Source organism: Gorilla gorilla, chromosome 9 (genome assembly GCF_029281585.2).
Source record: "Gorilla gorilla gorilla isolate KB3781 chromosome 9, NHGRI_mGorGor1-v2.1_pri, whole genome shotgun sequence".
In the NCBI taxonomy this organism is placed as follows: Eukaryota; Metazoa; Chordata; class Mammalia; order Primates; family Hominidae; genus Gorilla; species Gorilla gorilla.
The window spans coordinates 74,706,219-74,731,824 of NC_073233.2; the positions used below are offsets into that span (position 1 = coordinate 74,706,219).

General features: G+C 40.9%; 1 protein-coding gene and 1 long non-coding RNA gene across 7 annotated transcripts in view; one reads left to right on the top strand and one right to left on the bottom strand.

The window, feature by feature from the left end:
- TOP6BL (TOP6B like initiator of meiotic double strand breaks) overlaps positions 1-25,606 on the top strand; it is a 98,658-nt gene that overhangs the window by 43,212 nt on the left and 29,840 nt on the right. For 4 of the 6 annotated variants that reach the window (XM_055354585.2, XM_055354586.2, XM_063710706.1 and 1 more), the window contains 5 exons: positions 307-416; positions 8,451-8,534; positions 12,789-12,844; positions 13,177-13,248; positions 16,145-16,339. In XM_055354585.2, coding sequence (XP_055210560.1) covers positions 307-416; positions 8,451-8,534; positions 12,789-12,844; positions 13,177-13,248; positions 16,145-16,339 — 517 coding nt within the window. The remainder of the gene's footprint in view (positions 1-306; positions 417-8,450; positions 8,535-12,788; positions 12,845-13,176; positions 13,249-16,144; positions 16,340-25,606) is intronic. The other 2 variants (XM_063710705.1, XM_063710708.1) reach the window with 1 other exon arrangement.
- On the bottom strand, positions 411-15,066 carry LOC134759278 (uncharacterized). The gene is made up of 3 exons (XR_010135367.1): positions 14,981-15,066; positions 8,690-8,782; positions 411-839 (listed from the first exon to the last, which is right to left on the bottom strand). It is a non-coding gene; the product is annotated as an uncharacterized lncRNA (long non-coding RNA).

Here is a 25,606-nt window from a genome sequence, read left to right on the forward strand (position 1 = left end):
ACTATCAGTTCTGAAGCTATCTGGCATTAAACATGACCTTGTGGAAATTAACAGAAAATAAAAATTGATTTAGCAAATGTAAAAAATTGAAAAGATGAGGTTAAATGTCCTAATCCCATAAAGTAATTCTAAATGTTCAAGCAATTTGCTGATGCATAGCCATTTCCAGTCATATTTTAAATCTTGTAGATAATCTTTTCATCAGGGAAAAGCCTTCTTGGCTCACCAGTTTAATAAACAAATCCAGAAATCCTGGTTCTTATCCAAACTGCTTGTTTGACTTTGTTGCCATTTCTTCTCACACAGAAATACAGTCCATACTGCCCGGAATCTCTGCAAAGCTGACTTGGACTTCAGAGGAAGGCAGCTATTCTCAGGATATGACAGGGGTAACACCCTTCCAGATGATTTTTGAGGCAGGTTTTGTTGTGGTCTTATAAATTACTAATGATTTTATTCTTATTTTTCTGCAATCTAATAACAAGAAAGAAAAGCGTAGGTCCATCAAAGTTCCAAGCTGGAATGAAATAAGGCAATGGTTCCCAAACTTGCCTGTGCAGACGTTAGATCACCTAGGAGCTCCCAAAATACCGTCGTCTGTGTCCCACTCTGAGTGATTGTGATTTAATTGGTCTGGGTGTTGTAATTATTAGTCTTCTTGGGCTGCCATAACAAAATACCACAGACTAGATGGCTTAAGCAATAGAGATTTATTTTCTCACAGTTCTGGAGGCTAGACCTCCAAGATCAAGGTGCTGTCAGGGCTGGCTTCTGGTGAGGCCTCTCTTCCTGGCTTGTAGACTACTGCCTTGTTACTGTGTCCTTACATGGCTTTTTTTCTGCATGTGGATGAAAAGAAAGAGATCTCTAATGTCTCTTTATTTTTATTGAAAATTTTTTTGGTAGAGATGTGGTCTTGCTATGTCGCACAGCCTGGAGTGCAGTGGCTATTCACAGGTGCAGTCATAGCACACTACAGACTTGAACTCCTGAGCTTAAGTGATCTTCCTGCCTCAACCTGCCAAGTAGCTGGTAGCTGGGACTGGTGGGAACTACTGGCACCTGGCTCTGGTGTATCTTTTTATAAGGACACCAGTCCTATTAAGACCTGGGGTCAGTGCCCTACCCTTGTGACCTCATTTAATCTTAATAACCTCCTGAGGGCCCTGCCTCCAAACACAGTCACTTTGGGGCTTAGAACCTCAGCATATGGATTTTGAGGGACACATTCAGTCCGTAATAGGTATGGCATAGGCTTTGGAACATTTTTTAGATCCCAGGTGATTCCTAATATGCAGATGAATTTGAGAACCACTGAAACAAGCCCTTATTTGAATTTGGATCTCCTAATAAAGAAAATTAAAAGTGACTCCCAGTGCAGATCCTACCTGGATACATTTTTATTAGTTTGGTTTAGAGATCTCTTTATCGACTTATTTGTAGTCCAGATTTATGAGGGTGATAATTCATTCTCCATTCCCTTTAACAGGTCTCTCATCTCCTATTTTCCTTCCTTAGAGTTGGTGGAGACATAACGAATTAGAGTGCTTTAAACATTCTCCCAGGAAGCCCTTGGGCAGCCTTTCTCCATGTTTGAATAATTATATGCTCATTCTGAAAGGAATGGGTATGGTATCAGGACAACAGATATCCCTGGCTGTGCCTTATCTTCTTTAGGAGAATGGAGGGTAAACAATCTGGAGCAATTAATGGTTAGTGAGCTCTGAAACTATTCATGTCAAGTAGCAATAAAAAGGTGATTCCAGTGAACCAAGAAGGGCAATTCTAGGAAATGAGGTTCTGTGTTTCAGTCAGCCTGAACAAGCAGTAAGTTGTATACATAACATTTATATATATTATGTAAGCATCCTGACAAGTCTATGAATTGGGTAGGATGAGGATTATCACCCCATTTTACAGACCAGAAAGTTGAGATTCAAAGAACTTGACTGACTCTCCCAGTGTCATACAACAGTTAAATGGCAGAATTAGAACTTGAACCAAAGTCTGACTCATATAGATCAGGGCTGTTTCAATATTTACTTATTCATCCAGACATGTGTGTTTGTTCAAGTCAGTGTCAGTGAGCTAGATACTATCTGTAGGTACAGTGTCTTAAGATATGTTACTTGATCCTGACCGGGCGCCGTGGCTCACACCTGTAATCCCAGCACTTTGGGAGGCTGAGGCGGGCGGATCATGAGGTCAGGAGATTGAGACCATCCTGGCTAACACGGTGAAATCCCGTCTCTACTAAAAATACAAAAAATTAGCCGGGTGTGGTGGCAGCCTGTAGTCCCACCTACTCGGGAGGCTGAGGCAGGAGAATGGTGTGAACCCGGGAGGCGGAGCTTGAAGTGAGCCGAGATGGCGCCATTGCACTCCAGCATGGGCGATAGAGTGAGACTCTGCCTCAAAAAAAAAAAAAGATATGTTACTTGATCCCAAGGAACCTGGAATATAAATGGAAAGATCAAGAAGTAAACACGTAATTACAGTACGGTGTGGTTCCCAGGATGGATGATAGAAGTGAGCCCTGAATGCTATGTTAGCATGGAGGAAGGGCACCTAATCCATGGGAAGAGGTTGAAGTCTGGAGGTTTTGATGAGACTGAAAAACAGATTTGCTGGGTGTAGGAGATTCTGACACTTGAAAGAATAGGAAGTTGTTATCAGAGTGATAAAATTTCTCTTATTTCTTTATTGCAAAAGTAGTGTTTCCCTCAGAAAAATCAAAGTATGATCAAAACAAACATTTAGAATACACATAATTTGGCCTTTCAAGGCAGCCATTATTAACACCTTGGTGTACATCTTTTCACAATGGAGTGGGACATTTCAATTTAAGATTTTCAGAATGGAACAGTTCCAAGCCGTGGCCATGGAAATAGGTGGCTGGGAATGAGTGGAGGTCAAGGTCATTATTGTTGAAGAGGTCAGGGAACTGTGAGACTAAGTTATTGCTTAGGCTAGTTATCTGCTTGGATATGGATGTCAGTCAAGATGATGACAGCATTTGGCATACAGAGGAAAACTGTGAGCTTAGTGACCAGCAGTCAGCTGGTGATGGAGATGAGAAGTAAAATAATAGTATAGTCAAATGGCATTAGCCTCAAGGGAACAAGGATTTCTTCATGCATTTCTTCCATTATATCTCATTGTTTTTGGTATTGTGCAGCTAGGTAGACAATATTTGAATGAAGAGAATGAGAAGAGATAAAAGGGAGATTATAAAAGATTTCATCATGGATGCCTCAATTGAGGAGAAAGGTTAAGTAGCAAGGTTCACAGCAAAGACTAATAGAGACATCCATGGAAAAGCTATAATAAATGATCCATTAATTTGGGCCTGTGAGGAAAGTCAATTACAAGGAAGACTGAGGAAAGTTTCATTTAGGAGAGATATTGGGTTTTGTGTTTATGCCCACAGCTAGTCTTACATCTTGGGGTTCATTAGGCTGGGTAACATGTCCCTCCAAAAGCAATCTGATTTTATAAGATCTTCTTGACAGCTTTATCCAGTTTAATATTTATTTTTGTAATAATACTAAGTGATCAAGTGAATGGAGTTATACATATATACATACAAACACATATATGCACAAACATATCTATATATTTATACATCTGTACTTCTGTGTGTATGTATCTAAGGTGAGGGGGCAAGAGAGAGAGACAGACTTTCTTCTAGAAAGTGATATAAGGGCTCGTGACTGTATAAGTTCATATTTGAAAACATACTTCTATATTCTGTCATATAATTAGACATATTTAAAGGTGAAGGCTAAAACCATATGATTCAATAGTAGTTTCTGCTGTGCACGGCTGGCAGCATCTATTTTTGTCATAACAGTAAATAAGTAAATTCACTGCTTCTGTAGGTATGTCAGGCTGGGGTACTGGGTCTCTAACACCCAACACCCAACTGTAAAAGGCTTTGTCATCTCTCTCTTCCTCTTTCTAATAATTTTTTTTTTTTTTTTTTTTGGGAGGGAGTCTTGGTCTGTGGCCCAGGCTGGAGTGTAGTGGCGCGATCTCAGCTCACTGCAAGCTCCGCCTCCCAGGTTCATGCCATTCTCCTGCCTCAGCCTCCTGAGTAGCTGGGACTACAGGCACTCGCCACCATGCCTGGCTAATTTTTTGTATTTTTAGTAGAGATGGGCTGTGTTAGCCAGGATGGTCTCGATCTTCTGACCTCATGATCCGCCTGCCTCAGCTTCCTAAAGTGCTGGGATTACAGGCGTGAGCCACCGCACCCAGCTTCCTCTCTCTAATAATTCTATGAGTAGATCTTAAAAGGGTCCTCTAACCCCTTTTAAGGGGTTAGTTGTGTTGTATTAATTATCCTCTCTGACCTGACATTAGTCACTTCATCCTAACTCTGGGATAGGTGTCGGTCCTTCTGCTGTATTCCTTTAGCACCTCATTTATCTAAATTTCACATTGTCATATAAATTAGTCTTTCTCATCTACTGAACTGTGAACTCTTCTAATTCTGAGATTGTCTTATTTATTTTTATAAGCCCAGGTACATAATAAGCCACATTAATATTTTATGAGTGAGTAAATGCATATATTGAGTAGCCATACATAAGCATTGCTTGTCAGGCTCCATAAAAAATAATGATGGATTATATATTACCCCATTCAGATAGCTACCTGTATACGCAGAAAATGAACATTTTTGGACAGGCAGCATTGCATAGTAGAATGTGGACTTTGGAGTTAGTCAGCTCTAGGTTCGAATCCCAGTGCTGCCACTTAACTAGCTGTGTGTGACCTTGGACAAATTAATTAGCTTATTGAGTCTCATTATCCTCTTCTATAAAATGGAGTTATTTCTTACTTGCATAGAAACTGCTTGACATGTAGCAAGTAGTCAGTAAATATCATCATTATTCATTGTAGCCTCTCTCCAGTAGTTGCTCAAGGAACTTTCACTTCGGTTGTCTTACTGTTAGATATAATTAGCCCTTTCTATGATACGCCCTATAATCACCAAGGTTACAAAGCTTTGAAAGTGTTCCAAGAAGTTGTTTTGGAAGTGGTAAGTACAGAAAATGCTTTAAAGACTATTGCTTTTTGGTTTAAACATTTTATACTAAAATTTTAAAAATGAAGGATGTGACTATGATATGTATACCGACTGCAGTTATTATTTAATTACCACTGTTAACATGCATGAATAATCCTAGACGTATTTACAGAATTTTCTAATAATCCCCCATCCATTTTGGTAATAATGTTTTTTTGTTTTTTTTTTTTTTGAGATGGAGTCTCACTCTGTCACCCAGGCTGGAGTGCAGTGGCACGATCTCAGCTCACTGCAACCTCCATTCCAGGTTCAAGTGATTCTCGTGTCTTAGCCTCCCAAGTAGCTGGGATTACAGGTGCACGCCATCTGTAATCGGCTAATTTTTTTTTGTATTTTTTCAGTAGAGATGGGGTTTCACCATGTTGGCCAGGCTGGTCTTGAACTCCTGACCTCAAGTGATCTGCCCGCCTCAGCATCCCAAAGTGCTAGGATTACAGGCATGAGCCACTGTGCCCAGCCCATTTTTGTAATAATTTTTTCAAATACTTTTTCAAATAATTTTTTCTTTTTTTGTTTTTGTTTTTTTTTTTTAGACAGATTCTTGCTCTGTCACCTAGCCTGGAGTACAGTGGTGTGATCTTGGCTCACTGCAACCTCCGCCTTCCAGGTTCAAGCAGTTCTCTGCCTCAGCCTCCCGAGTAGCTGGGATCACAGGTGCCCGTCACCACTCCAGGCTAATTTTTGTATTTTTAGTAGAGACGGGGTTTCATCATCTTGGCCAGCCCTGGTCTTGAACTCCTGACCTCAGGTGATCCACCCGCCTTGGCCTCCCAAAGTGCTGGGATTACAGGTGTGAGCCACTGCACCTGGCCCAATTTTTTCTATTTTTAATCCCAACCTATTGCCACAGTTTTTGACTTCTTTTTCAGTGTACTTATAAAAAACATTAAAAGGCCAGGTGCAGTGGCTTATGTCTAATTCTAGTGCTTTGGGAGGCCAAGGTGGGAGGACTGCTTGAGGCCAAGAGTTTGAGACCAGCCTGGGCAACATAATGAGACCCTGTCTCTACAGAAAATTAAAAAATAAAAATTATCCAGGTATGGTGATACACACTTGTAGTCCTAGCTATTTGGGAAGCTGAGGTGGGAGGGTCGCTGGAGCCCAGGAGTTCGAGGTTATAGTTAGCTATGATCATGCCACTGCATTCCAGCCTGAGTGACAAAGCGAGACCCTGTTTATAAAAAAAAAAAAAAAAAAAAAAGTAATAAAATAAAAATATTGTAATAGTTTATCCTTCTATATTTGCATGTTTCTTCTTTTTGTGTTATCATATTTTGACATCTGGGACCTTTTTTTTTGTTTTTGTTTTTGTTTTTAACATATACCTAGTACATGGCTGTGTATTCTCTGAGCCAACAATAAAAACCTACTGATTTCTGATTGTATTTCTTCTTTCATTTTTTTGGAGTTCTGCATTTTCTAGGAGACTGTTTCTAACTTTGGTTTTAGGAACACTATAATAGTGAGTCAGTATAGGTAAGTGGTTAATGCTAAAGATTTATAGCCAAGTTGACCTGGCTAACCTTGGACAAGCTGTTTAACCTTTTTGAGACTCTTTTGTAAAATATTTATTTTTATTTTCCTTCATTTTTAAAAATCCAGATCCTGCACAATCTTTTATTTATAAAATTTGGGTACCTAGTAGAGTTTTTGTGAAGGTTAAATGAGATAATATAAATAAGATACCTTAGCACCATTCCTGCCGTAAAATCTTCAGCTAGTGGTAAATCTTATATTTGTAGGGAAGTGTTTGTAGTATATTGGCAAGAACATGGGCAATTAGTATTAGAAAGACTTAAGGTCACTCACAAAACAAAAAAGAAAGACTTATAGTCAAGTTCTGGCTGTACCACTGAACAGCTAAGTGACCTTAGGCATGTTGCTTAACTTCTCTGAGCCTTTTAAAAAAAATCTACAAAGAATGGGCCAGGCGCGGTGGCTCACGTCTGTAATCCCAGCACTTTGGGAGGCCGAGGTGGGCAGATCACCTGAGGTCAGGAGTTCGAGACCAGCCTGGCCAACATGGCAAAACCCCGTCTCTACAGAAAATACAAAAAATCAGCCAGGCATGGTGGCACGCACCTGTAGTCCCAGCTACTCAGGAGGCTGAGGCAGGAGAATTGCTTGAACCCGGGAGGCAGAGGTTGCAGTGAGCCGAGATCACACCACTGTACTCCAGCCTGGGCAACAAGAGCAAAACTCCATCTCAAAAAAAAAAAAAAAATCTACAAAGAAGAGATTGTAATACCTACCTTACAGGATTATTGTGAGGTAGTATATATATAGCAACTGCACAACACTTGTCACATAGTAGGTATTCAATGAGTGATATCTATTATTGTTACCATGTATAATATACACTTTCTTTCCTTCTTTTTTTTTTTTTTTTTTTTTTTTTCGAGACAGAGTCTAGCTCTGTCACCCAGGCTGGAGTGCAGGGGCACCATCTTGGTTCACTGCAACCTCCACCTCCCAGGTTCAAGCGATTCTCCTGCCTTAGCCTCCTGAGTAGCTGGGATTGCAGGCGCATGCCACCACACCTGGCTAATTTTTGTGTTTTTAGTAGAGATGGGGTTTCACCATTTTGGCCAGGTTGGTCTCGAACTCCTGACCTCAGGTGATTAGCCCACCTCGGCCTCCCAAAGTGCCAGGATTACAGGCATGAGCTAACACGCCCGGCCTACAATTTCAAATATATGGATCCTTAAAACAGTTCTGTGAGGTCAAAGCGATAGGTTTTATCCCTATTTTGCAGATTAGGAAATGAGGTCCAGAGCAGTGATTTTTTTTTTTCAAGAGTATTTAAGTAATTTTTTTTTACAGAACCAGTACTAGAACACAGGTCTTCTGACTTTTGAGCTTTTTGCTCTTCAGCTTTTCCTTATAAATAAATGTTTGGATTAATGGATTGATGTCAAAAATAGGTTCCTTTTAGTGTTTGCTCCTTCGACTCCACTCAGATTCTTTTTTTAAAATTTCTTTCTAAAAAAGCATAACTCAGATTCTTAATACAGATTGTTCCAAAGCACATTAGGATGGTGGAGTTATTCTTATCAACTTCAGTCTGAATTACCTTTAAATTTGTCCCCAAAGGTGGTTTTGACATTATGGGTTTTACTCTGATCTTTGTTCTTGTGTCTCCTGAAGTTCCGTGTAATAGATACTCTAACCCAAGAAGTGATGGCTATTTAGATTTTCTTTTGCATACAATTCTCATTCCCAAAGATGTCTCCCTTTGGTTGTCCAAAAAGCTTTCTGAGGTATAGTTACTTTTAGAAGAGGAAATACCCTTTTAATTTATTTGTGCTCTTGAGATTGTGTATGTGTGGTAGGTGTTTTTGTTGTATTATTACAGGTTGATGAAAAGCCCAGAACCTTGATGACAGATTGTCTGGTTATAAAGCATTTTTTACGTAAAATCATCATGGTGCACCCTAAGGTAAGCTGTTCCTTTGTACAATAATGATTCTCTTATTTAAGTCATTGTTTTCCAGAGACCTTTACTGTGTAGGACATGGACAGATATGATTGGTTCTTTTTCTTTCAATGAAGATGATTAAAACGTTTAATATTTGAGGTCATGGTGGCTCATACCTGTAATCCCAACATTTTGGGAGGCCGAGGCGGGAGGATCGCTTGAGTCCAGGAGTTTAAGACCAGCAAAGGCAACATGGTGAGACTCTGTCTCTACAAAAAAAAATTTAAAAATTAGCCAGGTGTGGTAGTGAGCTCCTGTAATCCCAGTTCCTCAGGAGGGTGAGGTGAGAGGATTGCTTGAGCCCAGGAGGTTGAGGCTGCAGTGAGCCATGATTGTGCCACTGCCCTCCAGCTTAGGTGACAGAGCGAGACCCTGTCTTGGAAAAAAAAAAAAAAAAAAAGACAACTTTCAGTATTGAATTGATTTGGTTTCTGTGTCCTTAAGACAGTTTTTTTTTTTTTTTTTTTTTAAGAGAGACAAGGTCTCACTATATTGCCTAGGCTAGTCTCTAACTCCTGGGCTTTAACAATCCTTCTGCTTTGGCCTCCCAGTGTGCTGGGATTACAGGTGTGAGGCACTGCACCTGGCCCAAGGCAATCTTTTTTTTTTTGTTTGAGACAGAATCTCACTCTGTTGCTTAGGCTGGAGTGCAGTGGCATGATCTCGGCTCACTGCAACCTCTGCCTCCCAGATTCAAGCCATTCTCCTGCCTCCGCCTTCCTAGTAGCTGGGATTACAGGTGTGCACCACCATGCCCGGCTAATTTTTGTATTTTCAGTAGAGACAGGGTTTCACTATGTTGGCCAGGCTGGTCTCAAACTCCTGACTTCAGGTGATCCACACACCTCAGCCTCCCAAAGTGCTGGGATTACAGGCCTGAGTCACCACACCCAGCCAAGGCAATCTTAATGTTGGTTATGTGTTATAGCGAGAAACCTCTGGATAGAGAGAGCTTTGTTTTGGGTTATTTTCACTTTTTTTTATTGCTTTATTGTATCACTTTAGATACCTCTTCCCTCCTCTGTGCTTTGTTTTTTGTTAAAGCTAGATAATAAACCTTGCTGTTTATCTCCTTTTCTAAAGTGACTATAAGAACAAATAAGGATTTTTCTTTTTTTCCTGAGACAGGGTTTTACTCTGTCACCCACGCTGGAGTGCAGTGACTTGATCTCGGCTCACTGCAGCCTCTACCTCCAAGGTTCAAGTCATTCTCCTGCCTCAGCTCCCTGAGTAGCTGGGATTACAGGTGTGCACCACCACACCTCGCTAATTTTTGTATTTTTAGTAGAGATGGGATTTCGCCATGTTGGCCAAGCTGATCTTGAACTCCTAGCCTCAAGTGATCCACCTGTCTCAGACTCTCAAAATGCTGGGATTACAGGCGTGAGCCATCATCATGCCTGGCCAAGAAATTTTGATAGAATATTTTGAATATTAGAGAGCTAAATTTTTTATTATCTGTAGTTAGATATGTTTATAAAGATAAACACTTAAGCATATCTATGACATCCCCCTTCTGCCATCTTCCTACTTTTTGCCTATTGTTTCAGTCACTATTCTAAGTGCTCTTTGTGCACTCGCTCACTTAACTCTTACAACACCCCTTGTGAAGTAAGTTTTATCATCATCATCCGCATTTTGTAGCTGAGAAAACTATGGTACAGAGAGTAAATAACTTGAAGAGTCGGGATTTGAACTCTGGCAGTCTGGTTCTAGAGTCACTTCTTACCTTATGTTACGCAGAAAGAAAAATACAGGTGAAGGGAGAGAATAATTAGAACAGTGAGGTACACTGAAGAGGATATAAAAATCAGATGGGGAAGAGGAAGAAAAAGCAAAGAAAAAAGCATGGAATGTTCCACATATGAAAATAATAGAAATAAAAATGCATAGTTCCTTTAAAAAGGAGGTGAAGGGGCTGGGTGTGGTGGCTCACACCTGTAATCCCAGCACTTTGGGAGGCCGACTTGGGCGGATTGCTTGAACTCAGGAGTTCCAGACCAGCCTGGGCAAGATGGTGAAATTCTGTCTCTACTAAAAATACAGAAATTAGTCGGGTGTGGTTCCATGCGCCTGTGGTCCCATCTACTTGAGGGGCTGAGGCAGGAGAATCACTTGAACCCAGGAGGTTGAGGCTGCAGTGAACCGTGTTTACACCATTGCACTCCAGCTTAGGTGACAAAGTGACTCTGTCTCAAAAAAAAAAAAAAAGTTAAGGGATAGGGGTTGAGAGAATGGCAAAGAGGCAGGGATGATTTCTGATAATTTGTGACAACCTGGAGCTGTGATATAGGGCTCAATATATTTAAGATTTAGAATTTAAACACAGGCAAGCATTAAGTATGTTTAGGGAAGATACAAGTGATAAAGAATATATTTTTCGGCCGGGCGTGGTGGCTCACGCCTGTATCCTAGCACTTTGGGAGGCCGAGGTGGGTGGATCACAAGGTCAGGAGATTGAGACCATCCTGGCCAACATAGTGAAACCTTGTCTCTACTAAAAATACAAATATTGGCTGGGCACAGTGGCTCACGCCTGTAATCCCGGCACTTTGGGAGGCCGAGGTGGGCAGATCACCTGAGGTCAGGAGTTCGAGACCAGCCTGGCCAACATGGTAAAACCCCATCTCTACTAAAAATACAAAAATTAGCTGGGCATGATGGCGCACGCCTGTAATCCCAGCTACTTAGGAGGCTGAGGCAGGAGAATCACTTGAACCTGGGAAGTGGAGGTTGCAGTGGGCCGAGATTGTGCCATTGCACTCCAGCATGGGTGACAGAGCAAGACTCTGTCTCCAAAAAAAAAAAAAAAATATTAGCTGGGCATGGTGGCGCGTGCCTGTAGTCCCAGCTACTCAGGAGGCTGAGGCAGGAGAACTGCTTGAACCTGGGAGGTGGAGGTTGCGGTGAGCTGAGATTTTGCCGGGGCACTCCAGGCTGGGAGACAGAGTGAGACTACATTTCAAAAAAAAAAAGAATGTCTTTTTCCTGGCTGCGCACGGTGGCTCATGCCTGTAATCCCAGCAGAAGTAAAACTTTGGGAGGCCGAGGTGGGTGGATCACTCACTTGGGTGGTCAGGAGTTCAAGACCAGCCTGGCCAACATGGCGAAACCCCATCTCTACTAAAAATACAAATATTAGCTGGGCACAGTGGCGCGTGCCTGTAGTCCCAGCTACTCAGGAGGCTGAGGCAGGAGAATTGCTTGAATCCAGGAGGCGGAGGTTGCAGTGAGCCGAGATTGCGCCATTGCACTCTGCACTCCAGCCTGGGCGACAGACTGAAACTCCGTCTCAAAAAAAAAAAAAAAAGTCTTGTTCCTCTAGGTTCATCCATGTCACAAATGACAGGATTTCCTTCTTTTTAATGGCTGACTAGGCTGGGTATGATGGCTCATTCCTATAATCCTAGCACTTTGGGAGGCTGAGGCAGGAGGATCACTTGACCTTGGGAGTTCACGACCAGCCTGGGCCACCCTGTCTCTACAAAAAAATGCAAAAATTAGCTGGGTGTAGTGGCACATGCCTGTGGTCCCAACTACTCAGGAGGCTGGGGTGGGAGGATCACTTGAGCCTGGGAGACCAAGATCACACCACTGCACTCCAGGCTGGGCAACAGAGCAAGACCCTGTCTCAAAAAAAAAAAAAAACAAAAAACACAAAAAACTAACTGTATTCCATTGTGTATATACCACATTTTCTTAATCAACAGAAAGACAAATACTGTATGATTTCACTTATATGTGGAATCTGAAAAAGTCAAACTCATAGTAGAGAATAGAATGGTGGTTACCAGAGGCTGGGAGTGGGTTAAGGAAGGAAATAGGGAGTTGTTAGTTAAAGTGTACAAAGTTTCAGTTAGACAGGAGGAATAAGTTTTTAGAATCTTATTTCACAGGGGGGTGACTATAGTCAATAATAATGTATTATATATTTCAAAATAGCTGAGAGTAAATTTCAAATGTCTCACCACAAAAAATGCTAGTAAGTTATGTGATAGATGTTAATCTACTTGATTTAATCATTCCACATTGTATACATATATCAAAACACCACATTGTACCCTATGAATGTATACAGTTGTAGTTTATCAATTAAAAGTAATGTTAATTTAAAATTTTTTAAGCTTATTCTTTTCCTTTAGGGATTAGATATGGAAGTTTTTAATCTGTATCTTAGCTCATGTTAAATCTCACACTTAATTTATTGTTTTGCAGGTCAGATTTCATTTCAGTGTAAAGGTAAATGGAATCCTCTCCACAGAGATCTTTGGGTAAGTTCTTAGGTCTATGGCTTAAGATGATGCTATGGCTCTGCAAATTTTCTCAGCTATTATTGTCCTATTTCCAAAAGGTTCACAGTTTGATATCTTGACCCAAAGTCACCTTGAAACTAATTTTCTGACACCCCCACATTTTATTATTTTAGTAGATTCATCCCTGTCTCTAGAGGGGGTAAACTTAGATTGCCATTTTCCCCTTGGTTAATTAGTTACTGAATTCTAGTAATCGCTGGGGTGGTAGTAGTCATGGGCCAAAATTTATGTCAAACAGAGATTGATTTTAGAATCTTTGAGAGATGGCTTAGCTTTGCTTTGCTTTGCAGGGTGGAGAATGAACCCACTTTGAACCTTGGGAATGGAATTGCTCTTGTGGTCGACTCCCAGCATTATGTGAGGTGAAGGCATAAAGCCTTGTTGTCCCTCTGCATGTTTTACTCTCCTCTCGAGTACGAATGTGGGTAGAAATTGGAAATTGTCTCACTTGTCATTTGTAAGTGCCAGGTGTCAGCTTCTGTATAAGAAAAGCAGAAGTAAAACTTTTTTTATGTTGAAAACTGCTATTTTAAGTTATTTATGTATTTGAATCTATTCTAAATGACCTGAAGACATGTGCCTTCTTCTCTTCAGGCCTTATTTTACACAGACCCTGATAGTTCCAATCCCATTTAGGCATGAGAAGAGAAGACTATGAATTTAAAACTTTGCTTGAATTCTTGGCTAGAGAGATAGTATGGATACAAAGGAATTCAGTGTACATTATTTTTTGTGCATCAGCATTTTGCATAGGTCTGGAAATCATCTCTCTGCCCATCTCCATCTTCTTCAAACTCCAAGAAAGTAAATCTGGCCAGGCGCAGTGGCTCATGCCTGTAATCCCAGCACTTTGGGAGGCTGAAGTGGATGGATCACTTGAGGTTAAGAGTTTGAGACCAGCCTGGCCAACATGGCAAAACCCTGTCTCTGCTAAAAATACAAAAATTAGCTGGGCATGGTAGCACATGCCTGTAATCCCAGCTACTTGGGAGGCCAAAGCATGAGAATCACTTGAACCCGGGAGGTGGAGGTTGCAGTGAGCCGAGATCACGCCACTGCACTCCAGCGACAGAGCAAGACTCTGTCTCAAAAAATAAAAAATAAATAAAAAATGTAAAAAATCCATGGAGGAGGTGGTAAACAATATGGAACACACAGAGCCCTTCTGTCTTGCCTTCCTGTGCCATTTAACTACCACAGAATCCAAAGTGAAAATGAATTATATCAAGAAAAGACCTAACATATGCTTAAGTCCAATTAATTTATTTTTTCTTTTTTTGAGACAGGGTCTCAGTCTGTTCAACCCAGATGCCATCATAGCTCACTGCAGCCTTGATCTCCTGGGCTCAAGTCATTTTCCCACCTCAGTCTCCCGAGTAGCTAGTAGCTAGGACCACAGAAATATGCTACCATACACTGCTAATTTTTTTTTTTTTTTTTTTGAGACGGAGTCTCGCTCTTTCGCCCAGGCTGGAGTGCAGATCTCACCTCACTGCAACCTCCACCTCCCTGGTTCAAGCGGTTCTCCTGCCTCAGCCTCCTGAGTAGCTGGGACTATAGGCGCATGCCACCACGCCCGGCTAATTTTTTTGTATTTTTAGTAGAAATGGGGTTTCACCATGTTGGCCAGGATGGTCTCAATCTCCTGACCTCGTGATCCTCCTGCCTCGGTCTCCCAAAGTGCTGAGATTACAGGCTTGAGCCACTGCGCCCAGCCCATATACTGCTAATTTAAAAAAAATTTTTTTTGTAGAGATGAGGGTGTTGCCTAGGCTGGTGTCAAACTCCTGGACTCAAGCAATCCTCCTGCCTCGGCCTTTCAAAGAGTTGGGATTACAGATGTGAGCCAATGTGTCCAGCCCTAATTTAGTCTTTATTCATTAGTTTCTGCCTCTATTTATGTGCCCAGAGGCAACACTAGTAGTCAAAGTCTCTTAAGGCTTAAAGAGACTGCCTGTGGTTCTTAGTCTGTTTTCTTATTCTCACCCAAAATTACACCTCAGATGAGAATATTTTTGTCATTTAATATGCAGGTAATAATTTCCCTACCCCATATCTTTCTTTAGTGATCCTCTAATAATAAACAATCCTTACAGGTAGCAGCTCATCATCATAGTTGTACTGATACAAGTTTAAGCCTTTGAGCCAATTTTTGTAGATGTGTTTCCTTGGATGACCTGATTAGAGAGAAAGGGAAAGGTTCATTAATATTTCCTCTCTATTAATTAATTCATTCATTCTTAATCAGCTTTCTCAGGTTGACTATTTTCTCTCTGTTTAGAAAAGAGCTATTGGAAAGTAACAAAATTTTACTAGATTCTTTCTAGGAGAGAAAGATGGCCTGATTTTTTCTCATTGTTACTATCAAATAGCAACCTCAGACCTCTTCAGTGGAAGGTGTAGCATGCGTGAGAGCAGACTTATAAGTATCATGGGGCCAGTTTTAGGCCATTTGTGATTCATGGGCCCCCTCACACAATGCTGACCTTTGAATGAATTTGGAAATTTGCTCAGAACCAAAGATTAATTTTAGTGGAGGAAATATACTTGAGAATAAGAAACAGGCTGGTCATGATATCTCACACCTGTAGTCCCAGCACTTTGGGAGGCCAAGGCAGAAAGATTGCTTGAGGCCAGGAGTTTGAGACCAGCCTAGTAAACATAGTGAGACCCCATCTCTAATAAAATAAAATAATAGTAATTATTTTTCAAGACAAAGTCTCACTCTGTCGCTCAGGCTGGAGTGCAGTGGCGCAATATCAGCTCACTGCAACCTCCGCTTCCCAGGTTCAAGTGATTCTCCTGCCTCAGCCTCCTGAATAGCTAGGATTACAGGCGTGCACCATCATGCACAGCTATTGTATCTTTAGTAGAGATGGAGTTTCACCATGTTGGCCAGGTTGGTCTTGAACTCCTGACCTCAAGTGATCCACCCACCTCAGCCTCCCAAAGTGCTGGGATTACAGGCGTGAGCCACAATGCCTGGTCTAAAATGTTTTTTTAAAAAGAGAAACTAAGAAGCATCCATTAGTGGCAGCAAAAGCAGGAGCCATGATATCTCTGAAATGCCAGTTTTTCTACTACTTCCATTGCTGTGATTCCCTGAGTGAGACATAAGTTATTTACTCCAACAAAACTGATATGGCAGGTTGTAGGGTTGTACATATGCTAGAGGTTACAAAAATAATTTTGAATGCTCTTTTAAATAATTTCTTAAGAGGAAAAAATGTTAAATTTGACTTGTCTGTTTTCTGACAGTAGACCAAATTTTGGTACAATTGAATCACACTGCAGCAGAATTCACCCTGTGCTAGGACATCCAGTAATGCTTTTCATCCCTGAAGACGTGGCTGGCATGGACTTCTTGGGAGAACTGATACTGACTCCAGCAGCTGCACTGTGCCCCAGCCCAAAGGTTTCTTCCAACAAGCTTAACAGGATTTCTTCAGTTTCCATATCCTTTTGATGAAAAGTTCCATCCAATTATCTTTGAAATGGGTTTTTATATCCCAGTTTTAGGAAAGCCTTTAGTATGTGAATTCTGCATCTACAAATATGTATGATTTGTATAAAAACATATAATCTAATGTGAAAGCCAAGCTTGAAAATTTTGCCAGGGAACTGAAAACTGTAAAATGTGACACATGCCATGCGTTTTTCATACAATCCAATATGACTGAAGCATGAAATGAATGGTGCACAAGGAAGAGATGGGACTAGAAAAGTAGTCTGGAGTTGAATATGGTAGATCTTGAGTGCCATACTAAGGATTGTGAACTTTATTCTCTGTATAGTAAGAAACCATTGAATGTTTTGGGAGAAGTCTTTAGCAGCATTATAGAGTATGGATGGGAGACAGAAGTTAGTAATACTAAGTAAATAAGTAGGTGAACTGGATTAAAAATAATGAGTGCTTGACGGCTGGGTGCAGTGGCTTACACCTGTAATCCCAGCACTTTGGCAGGCCGAGGTGGGCGGATCACTTGAGGTCAGGGGTTTGAGACCAGCCTGGCCAATATGGTGAAACCCTGTCTACTAAAAATACAAAAATTAGGCCGGGCGTGGTGGCTCACACCTGTAATCCCAGCACTTTGGGAGGCTGAGGCGGATGGATCACAAGGTCAGGACTTGGAGACCAGCCTGGCCAACATGGTGAAACCCCATCTTAGTAAATACAAAAATTAGCTGGGCATGGTGGCAGACGCCTGTAATCCCAGCTACTCAGGAGGCTGAGGCAGGATAATCACTTGAACCTGGGAGGCAAAGGTTGCAGTGAGCCGAGATCGCAGCCACTGCACTCCAGCGTGGGCAACAGAGTGAGATTCCTTCTCAAAAAAATAAATAAATTAAAGCCAGGCGTGGTGGTGTACGCCTATAGTCCCATCTACTTGGGAGGCTGAGGCAGGAGAATCACTTGAACCTGGGAGGTGGAGGCTGCAGTGAGCCAAGAACACGACACTGCACTCCAGCCTCGGTGACAGAGCAAGACTCTGCCTCAGAAAAAATAAAAATAAAATAACAATAATAATGAGTGCTTGAATCTAAAGTGTGGTAGGCACAGAAAGGCCAGACTTATCACCTGAATTAATCAACAAAATGTGGTAACCAGTTCATTATTAAGGTAGGGAGAGATTAGGGGCAGGGAACGTCTAAGGTTGATGTCAGATTTCTATTCTATGTCTAGAATAGGCAAATACAGAGAGAAAGTTGATGGAGGGGCTTTTTTTTTTTTTTTTTTTTGGAGACAAGGTCTGGCTCTGTTGCCCAGGCCAGAGTGCGGTGACACAATCTCAGCTCACTGCAACCTCTGCTTCCCAGACTCAAACCATCCTCCCACCTCAGCCTCCTGGAGACCACAGGTGCATGCCACCATGCCCAGCTAATTTTTACATTTTTGGTAGAGACAGAGTTTCACCATGTTGCCCAGTCTGGTCTCAAACTCCTGGACTCAAGCGATCCACCAGGCTCGGCCTCCCAAAGTTTTGGGATTACAGGCATGAGCCACTGTGCTCGGCCTGGAGGGGCTTCTTTTCAGAGTAATGAAAATGTTCTAAAATTGATGGTGGTAGTGACTGCACAACTCTTTGAATATTCTAAAATCCATTTTATTACACATTTAAAATGAGTGAATTGTATGGTATGTGAATTGTATCTCAATAAAGCTATTTAAAAATATTTCCATGAATAACTGACAGAATAATGATACTTTCAGCAAGATAAAAAAACATTAATAGCAGATTTAGGAGATAAAGAAGATGAGTTTGACATTAAACATGTTGAGTTTATGGTGCCTCAAGACATCCTTTGAACATAGTAAGGAGCTATATAGGAATTTGGTCTGGAACTTGGAAATGGTCAGATTTAGAGATACAGAATTTTAGAGTCTCAGTTTCCTCCATAGGTAAGAGTCGTGTAGTGCTGTGTTTAGAGCATGGCACAGGAGTGTAAATGTTGGATTCACTACTAATTAGCTGTGTGACTGTAGGCAACTCACTTAACCAGCCTAAGCCTTTACTTCCTCTGCTTTAAAATGAGAATGATACTTATCTCATAGGTTTAGTTTCCCTTGCAAAAATTGGTTTTCTGTTCTTTTGGGGTTTGTTTGCTTGTTTTAGAATTAAGTATAATAATCCATGTGAAGCTCCTAGCATATAATGAGTACTCAATAATATTAATAATTGTTATTGTCATATGATTGAAGCTATAGGAGTAAATGAAGTTATAGAAAATTATAAACAGTGAGAACAAGCCGGACATGGTGGCTCATGCCTGTAATCCCAGCACTTTGGGAGGCCGAAGCTGGTGGAGCACTTGAGGTCAGGAGTTTGAGACCAGCATGGCCAACATGGCAAAACCCTGTCTCTATTAAAAATACAAAAATTAGCTGGGCATGGTGGCACATGACTGTAGTCCCAGCTACTCGGGAGACTGAGACAGGAGAATTACTTGAACCCAGGAGGCAGAGGTTGCAGTGAGCACTGCATTCCAGCCTGGGCGACAGAGCAAGACTCTGTCTCAAAATAAAAAAAAGAGAGAACAGAAGAGGCGTGGTATGATAGATGTCAGCTATCTGATGTTGCATATCAGATATCAAAAGATACCATAGTATCTTTTAGGGAGGAGGAGGGAGCAGGATAGTGATGAAGACTATGCTTGGACATTTTCTATTTTAAAACATGCTTTTTCTTTATATCTAGGTAGTACAGAACAGTATAGAATAAATAAGTTTCTTCTTCCTCCTCATTCCATCATCTAGAAGGGATAAGACAGACAAATTTTTTATCCTCTTGGGGAAAATTAACAGATAGATATTAGGTAGTGATAAGTGCAGTGGAGATAAATAGAACAAAGTAATAGAGAATGATGGAGATGTTATTTTAAATATGGGCAGTGAAGCCTCTAAGGAGGTGATGTTTTTTAAAAGAGAGCTAGCTATGAAAATTCTGGTGAGATTTTACTTTCTGAAAGTGGCAAACTTGATAATTTAGACCAACCTTCTCAATGAAGGCAAAGGCTAGATGAAATATTAAAACATCATAAAAGCAGGCCGGGTGTGGTGGCTCACGCCTGTAATCCCAGCACTTTGGGAGGCCAAAGTGGGCAGATCACCTGAGGTCAGGAGTTCGAGACCAGCCTGACCAACATGGAGAAACCCTGTCTCTATTAAAAATACAAAATTAACCAGGCATGGTGGTGCATGCCTGTAATCCCAGCTACTTGGGAGGCTGAGGCAGGAGAATCTCTTGAACCTGGGAGGCGGTGGTTGTGGTGAGCCGAGATCGCACCATTGCACTCCAGCCTGGGCAACGAGTGAAACTCCATGTCAAAAAACAAACAAACAAACAAACAAATCATAAAAGCATCAAAGAGCTAGTGAAGAGGAAGAGTTTCTGTGCCATGATTTAGGAGAGGTTTGAATTACAGAGAGCTGAGCCTAGCATTGGGGGATGCTTTTGCCCTGGAGTAGTTTGCCAATTAGAGCAAGCAGTTGAGAGGCTAAGATGTATTAATACTTCCAAATCAGTGCAGGACAAGAAGGCCAAAGAATCCAGGACCTGCTGAGCTTGGGAGTGCTGCTAAAAACACCTCTTGCCTTGGGCAAGGGATAACTAGAAGGCTATATTTTAAGGAGTAAGGTGAACCTGAAATAAATTACTCTTCACATGGACTGTATATGCTTTTTGGTCATCTAGGCAGGCCAGAAAATCTTAAACTTTGAAATTGGATTAGGATGATTTTAGATTTGTTAGTTCTAGATGTTTTATAGAAGCAAACAAAAATTTCTAGAGGAAAATAACTGCATCCTGTGCTCCCAATTATTTAACACTTTTTCAAATACAGTGTCCCATGGTGCATATGCACACACACATGCACAGTCACAAATAACCAGGTGTAAGAAAGGACAAGATAATATGAACAAGAGCTAGCAAAAACAAAGTCACAGAAACACCCACTGGGACTCCAGATACTGGTGATATCAGATATTGACTTTAAAAAGTTATGCTTAGCTGGGTGTGGTGGTTCACACCTGTAATCTCAGCACTTTGGGAGGCTGAGGCAGGAGGATTGCTTGAGCCTGCAAGTTCGAGATCAGCCTGGGAAACACAGTGAGACCCCCATCTCTATACAAGTTACCTGTGCATGTGTAGTGCATGCCTGTGGTCCCACCTCCTCAGGAGGCTGAAGTGGGAAGATTGCTTGAGCACAGGAGGTCAAGACTGCAGTGAGCCATGATCGTGCCATTGCCCTTCAGCCTGGGTGATGTGAGACCAGTTTCAAAAAAAAAATGAAAAATTATGCTTACTATGTTTATGAAAATGAAAGCAAAGTTTGAAAATTTTACTAGAAAACTGAAACTGTAAAATATGAAATAACTTTTAACAAGAACAAAACAGAAATTGTAGAATCAAGAAATATAATAACCAATGTTGAATAAAATTCAGTACACTGGTTTAACAGCAGATTAAGTACAACTTAAGTGAATTTGTAAACTAAAAGCTAAAGATAGCAAGAACTTAGCAAAAATAAAGCAAAGAGAGACAAGTTATGGAAAATACAGAAGAGAGGGGTTAACAGAGTAAAGAGTAAAACTGTCTAATGTATATTTAATTGATGTCCAAAAAGAGAAGAGAGAAGAGAAAATAGGGCAGAAACAATATTTAAAGAGTTAATGGCTGAAACAACTGAGACAGATTTGTGTGTGTGCGCGTGTGTGTGTGTGTGTGTGTGTGTGTGTGTGTTTGACGGAGTCTCGCTCCGTCGCCCAGGCTGGAGTGCAGTGGCTCGATCTGGCTCACTGCAAGCTCCACCTCCCGGGTTCATGCCATTCTCCTGCCTCAGCCTCCCAAGTAGCTGGGACTACAGGCACCCGCCACCACGCCCGGCTAATTTTTTGTATTTTTAGTAGAGACGGGGTTTCACCGTGTTAGCCAGGATGGCTGAGACAGATTTAAGAACAGAATAATCAAGCAGTATAAATAAAAAAGATTTCTACACCTAAAGAGATGAAAAACAGAGAAGAATCTTAAAATCAGTCAGGAGGACAAATCATCTTTAAAAGATAAACAAATTAACAGTTGACTTCCCCATACCAACAGAAGGTGTTAGACTAATAGCGTTAATGTCTTGAAATAAAATCATTACCAACCTAGAATTTCATATCCAATCCAAATATTCCTCAACATAAAAGGTAATAAACTTACCTGTATATTATGTTAAAATTATAATCCATGTAACAAGAAGAATTAATTCAATAGACTTTAGAACATGGTGTTTTGACTATATGTTCTTAGCAGGATATACTCTAAGGATGAAATGGAAGTCCAAAGACCTCTTAAAATTTATTCAGTGGCATGATTGTTAGTAATAATATTGGTATTTTATATTGGAATTATTGTATGCATACTTATGATAAATAATTATGCTAACAATGTTAGGAACCAAAGTTTTTAGCATCAGATAGAAGATATGTGAGTGTAAATTCAGAGAAATAACTATTTTTTTTAAAGGGATCTCACTCTGTTGCCCAGGCTAAAGTGCAGTGGTGCGATCATAGCTCACTGCAACCTCGAACTTCTGGGGTTAAGCAGTCCTCCTACCTCAGCCTCTCCTGAGTAGCTGGGACTACAAGCATGCACCATCATGCCTGGCTAATTTTTTTTATTTTTATTTTTTGTAGAGACAGGGTCTCACCCCCGAGTTTCCAAATTTAATGAAAACTGTAAACCTGCAGATTCATGATCAATGAACCCTAAGTGTAAGAAATATGAAGAAAATTATACCAAGTCACATCATAATCAAAGTATTTGAAGCCAGTAATAAAAAAATCTTAAAAGCAGCTGGAGATAAGACACATTATGTATAGAGGAACAAAATAATTATGGCAGATTTCTCACTGCAAACAGTGTTAGCTAGAAGAAAGTGGGGTAACATCTTTATAAAGTACTGAGAGAAAAAAGGCAAAATGAAGAATTTTTCAGACATAGAAAAGGTGAAAGAATTTATCACCAGAAGACCTGTATTATAAGAGATGTTAACAGAAATCTTTTAGGTAGAAGAAAAATGTTGCCAGACGGAATTCTGAATCTACCCAAAAAAGGAAGAGCACTGGAAGTGGTGGCTATGTGGGTAGATACAAAATACTTTTGTCCTTTTAAAAACATAAAATATCCTTCTTGAGTATATAAACCAAAAAGCATCCAAGACAGGTCTCAATCAGTTTAGAAGTTTATTTTGCCAAGGTTAAGTATGTTCCTGGGAGACAGGTCTGTGCCTTTCTCTAAAGATGGTTTTGAGGTCTTCAGTATTTAAAGGGGAAACGCAGGCTGGAGGGGAAAGAGGGAGGGGATGATCACATTATTGAATCCATATGTTACAAGAGAAAAGGAGCAAGTAGGGGAACAGTCAATTATGTATTTGTCTTGTGCTCAGTAAAGTGGCCCTTTATATAATAGAAGGTGAACATTAGAGTAGCTATCTGTAGAGGTATTTAACCCTTTATCTGTAGCTATCTGCTTAGGAACAAAAGGAGAGACAGCTTCTTGCATGACTCAGCTTTCAGCTAAATTATTTCCTTTTGGCATAGTGATTTGGGGTCTTGAGTTTTAATTTTCCTTTCACAGGTACCTTACCAGAAAAAAAAAAAATCTTTAAAAAACAAGTCTTGAAGTCTCTCCCTTCAGGGCTCCAATTACACATTCCTGAATTAGGCCACCTAAAGTTATCCTGCAGTTCACTGAGGCTTTATTCATTTATGTAGAGACAGGGTCTTGCTGTTTCCCAGGCTGGAGTGCAGTGGCTTGATCTTAGCTCACTGCAGCCTTGAACTCCTAAGCTCGTGTGACCTTCCCACTTCAGCCTCCTGAGTGGCTAGGACTACAGGTGTACACCACCATACCTGGCTAATTTTGCATGTGTGTGTGTGTGTGTGTGTGTGTGTGTGACATATCTTGCTATCATTTTCTATATTCTTCATATTTCTTTTTTTTGAGGCAGAGTCTCACTCTGTTGCCCAGGCTGGAGTGCAGTGGTGTGATCTCAGCTTACTGCAACCTCTGCCTCCTGAGTTCAATCAGTCAGGCCCCTGAAATGATTTCTATCTCTGCCATTTCAGCCTCCCGAGTAGCTGGGACTACAGGTGCCCACCACCATGGCCAGCTAATTTTCGTATTTTTAATAGAGACAGGGTTTCGCCATGTTGGCCAGGCTGGTCTCGAACTCCTGACCTCAAGTGATCCGCCCTCCTTGGCCTCCCAAAGTGCTGGGACTACAGGCATGAGCTACTGTGCCCAGCCTATACTCTTCATATTTCTTATGCTTAGGGTTCATTGATCATGGATCTGCAAAAATATAATGTATAAGGTTTATAACATCTATGGAAGTAAAAACCTGTGACAATAGCACAAAGGCCAAGAGGAGAGAAGTGGAAGTATATTGTTGGATTGTTAGACTATATATGAATTGTTATAATATCATTTGAAGGTAGACTGTGATAAGTTAAAGTTGTATACTAATAAAGCCTGGCAATCCCTGGTTTAATGCAACAGTTATAACTAATAACTTAAAAAGGAGATAAAATGGAGTTATAAAAAATTCCTGGCAGGCATGGTGGCTCTCACCTGTAGTCCCAACTGCCTTGGAGGCTGATGCAGAGAGAGGCTCGCTTGAGCACAGGAATTTGAGGCTGCAGTGAGCTATGATCACATCATTGCGCTCCAGTCTGAGCAACAGAATGAGACCTTGTCTCTTAAAAAAGGTGGGTGGGGAGAGAGAGAAAACACTTTTTAAAATGTAAAAAACAATTTCTAATCCAAAAATAGAAAAGAGGAAAAAGGAAACAAAGAATACAAGCAAGAAATGGAAAAAAGATAAGATGATGGATTTAAACCCCACTATAGCTATATTCATATTACACGTAAATGATTTAAACAACCCAATTATAAGACAACTGCACATCTTGGCTCCTCAAACACTCCCCTCTTATTCTGAGTTTGCATCTTTTTTTTTTTTTTTTTTTTTTTTGAGACGGAGTCTGGCTCTGTCGCCCAGGCTGGAGTGCAGTGGCGCAATCTCGGCTCACTGTAAGCTCTGCCTCCCGGGTTCACGCCATTCTTCTGGCTCAGCCTCCCTAGTAGCTGGGACTACAGGCGCCCGCCACTACGCCCGGCTAATTTTTTGTATTTTTAGTAGAGACGGGGTTTCACCGTGTTAGCCAGGATGGTCTCAATCTCCTGACCTCATGATCCGCCCACCTCAGCCTCCCAAAGTGCTGGGATTACAGGTGTGAGCCACCGCGCCTGGCCCTGAGTTTGCATCTTAAAAATCCCCTTGCCCTAAACAGTGAGTCAGCCTTAGTTCATGTGTTAATGCCTTCTGAGATTTGTGAGGGAGACTTCATTTATGGGTATAAAGCCTTTCCATAATGCCTCAGTGCCCACTGGGTAGGAATTTTAATCTTCACAATACCTTGTGTTTACCCCATAAGAAAGAGGATGAAAACGAATGAAAGATAAAGGAAAGCACACATTCTGGTCTCTGGCCTTGGTTCAGGGGACAAGAAAGGTTAAGCAGTGGTTCTTAATGGGGTAATTTTGTCCTTAAAGGACATTTGACAATGTCTGGAGACGTTTTTTATTGTCATGGAGGGGGTAATGTAAGAAGGGTGCTACTGGCATTTGGTGGCTAGAGGCCAGGGATTCTGCTAAACATCCTATAGTGCACAGGACTGCCCACTGCAGTGAAGAATTATCTGGCCCAAAGTGTCACTAGTGCAGAGGTTAAGAAACCCTGGGTTACAGATAGGGTGAGAGTGGAAATGGGAAGTTCAGAGATAGAAACCATTTCAGGGGCATGCCTTCCTTTGTTTTAGATAATAGGTTTGGAGACAATCCGAGGAAGTTTCCTTCTCAATCTAAGTATACTCAAATACTTCCTAGAAGATATTCTCTTGTATATACTTCTAGCATGTATCACATTGTATTACAGCTTACTGGCTTTTATGTCTGTCTCCCATGCTGTAAATATGATAAACTTGAGAACAGGTATTATCTGGATATTTGTCTTTGTACCCCAAGAACTTAGAACTTAAAACAGTGTTAACCTGTGGTGCCTTTCAAATCTATGATCATGTGAACCGGATGAATAAATAAACTGTCTTAATATTATATCTGTAGCTCACACTTTTAAACCCAGAATAAATTTCTGGGGATTCTAGTGGATCTA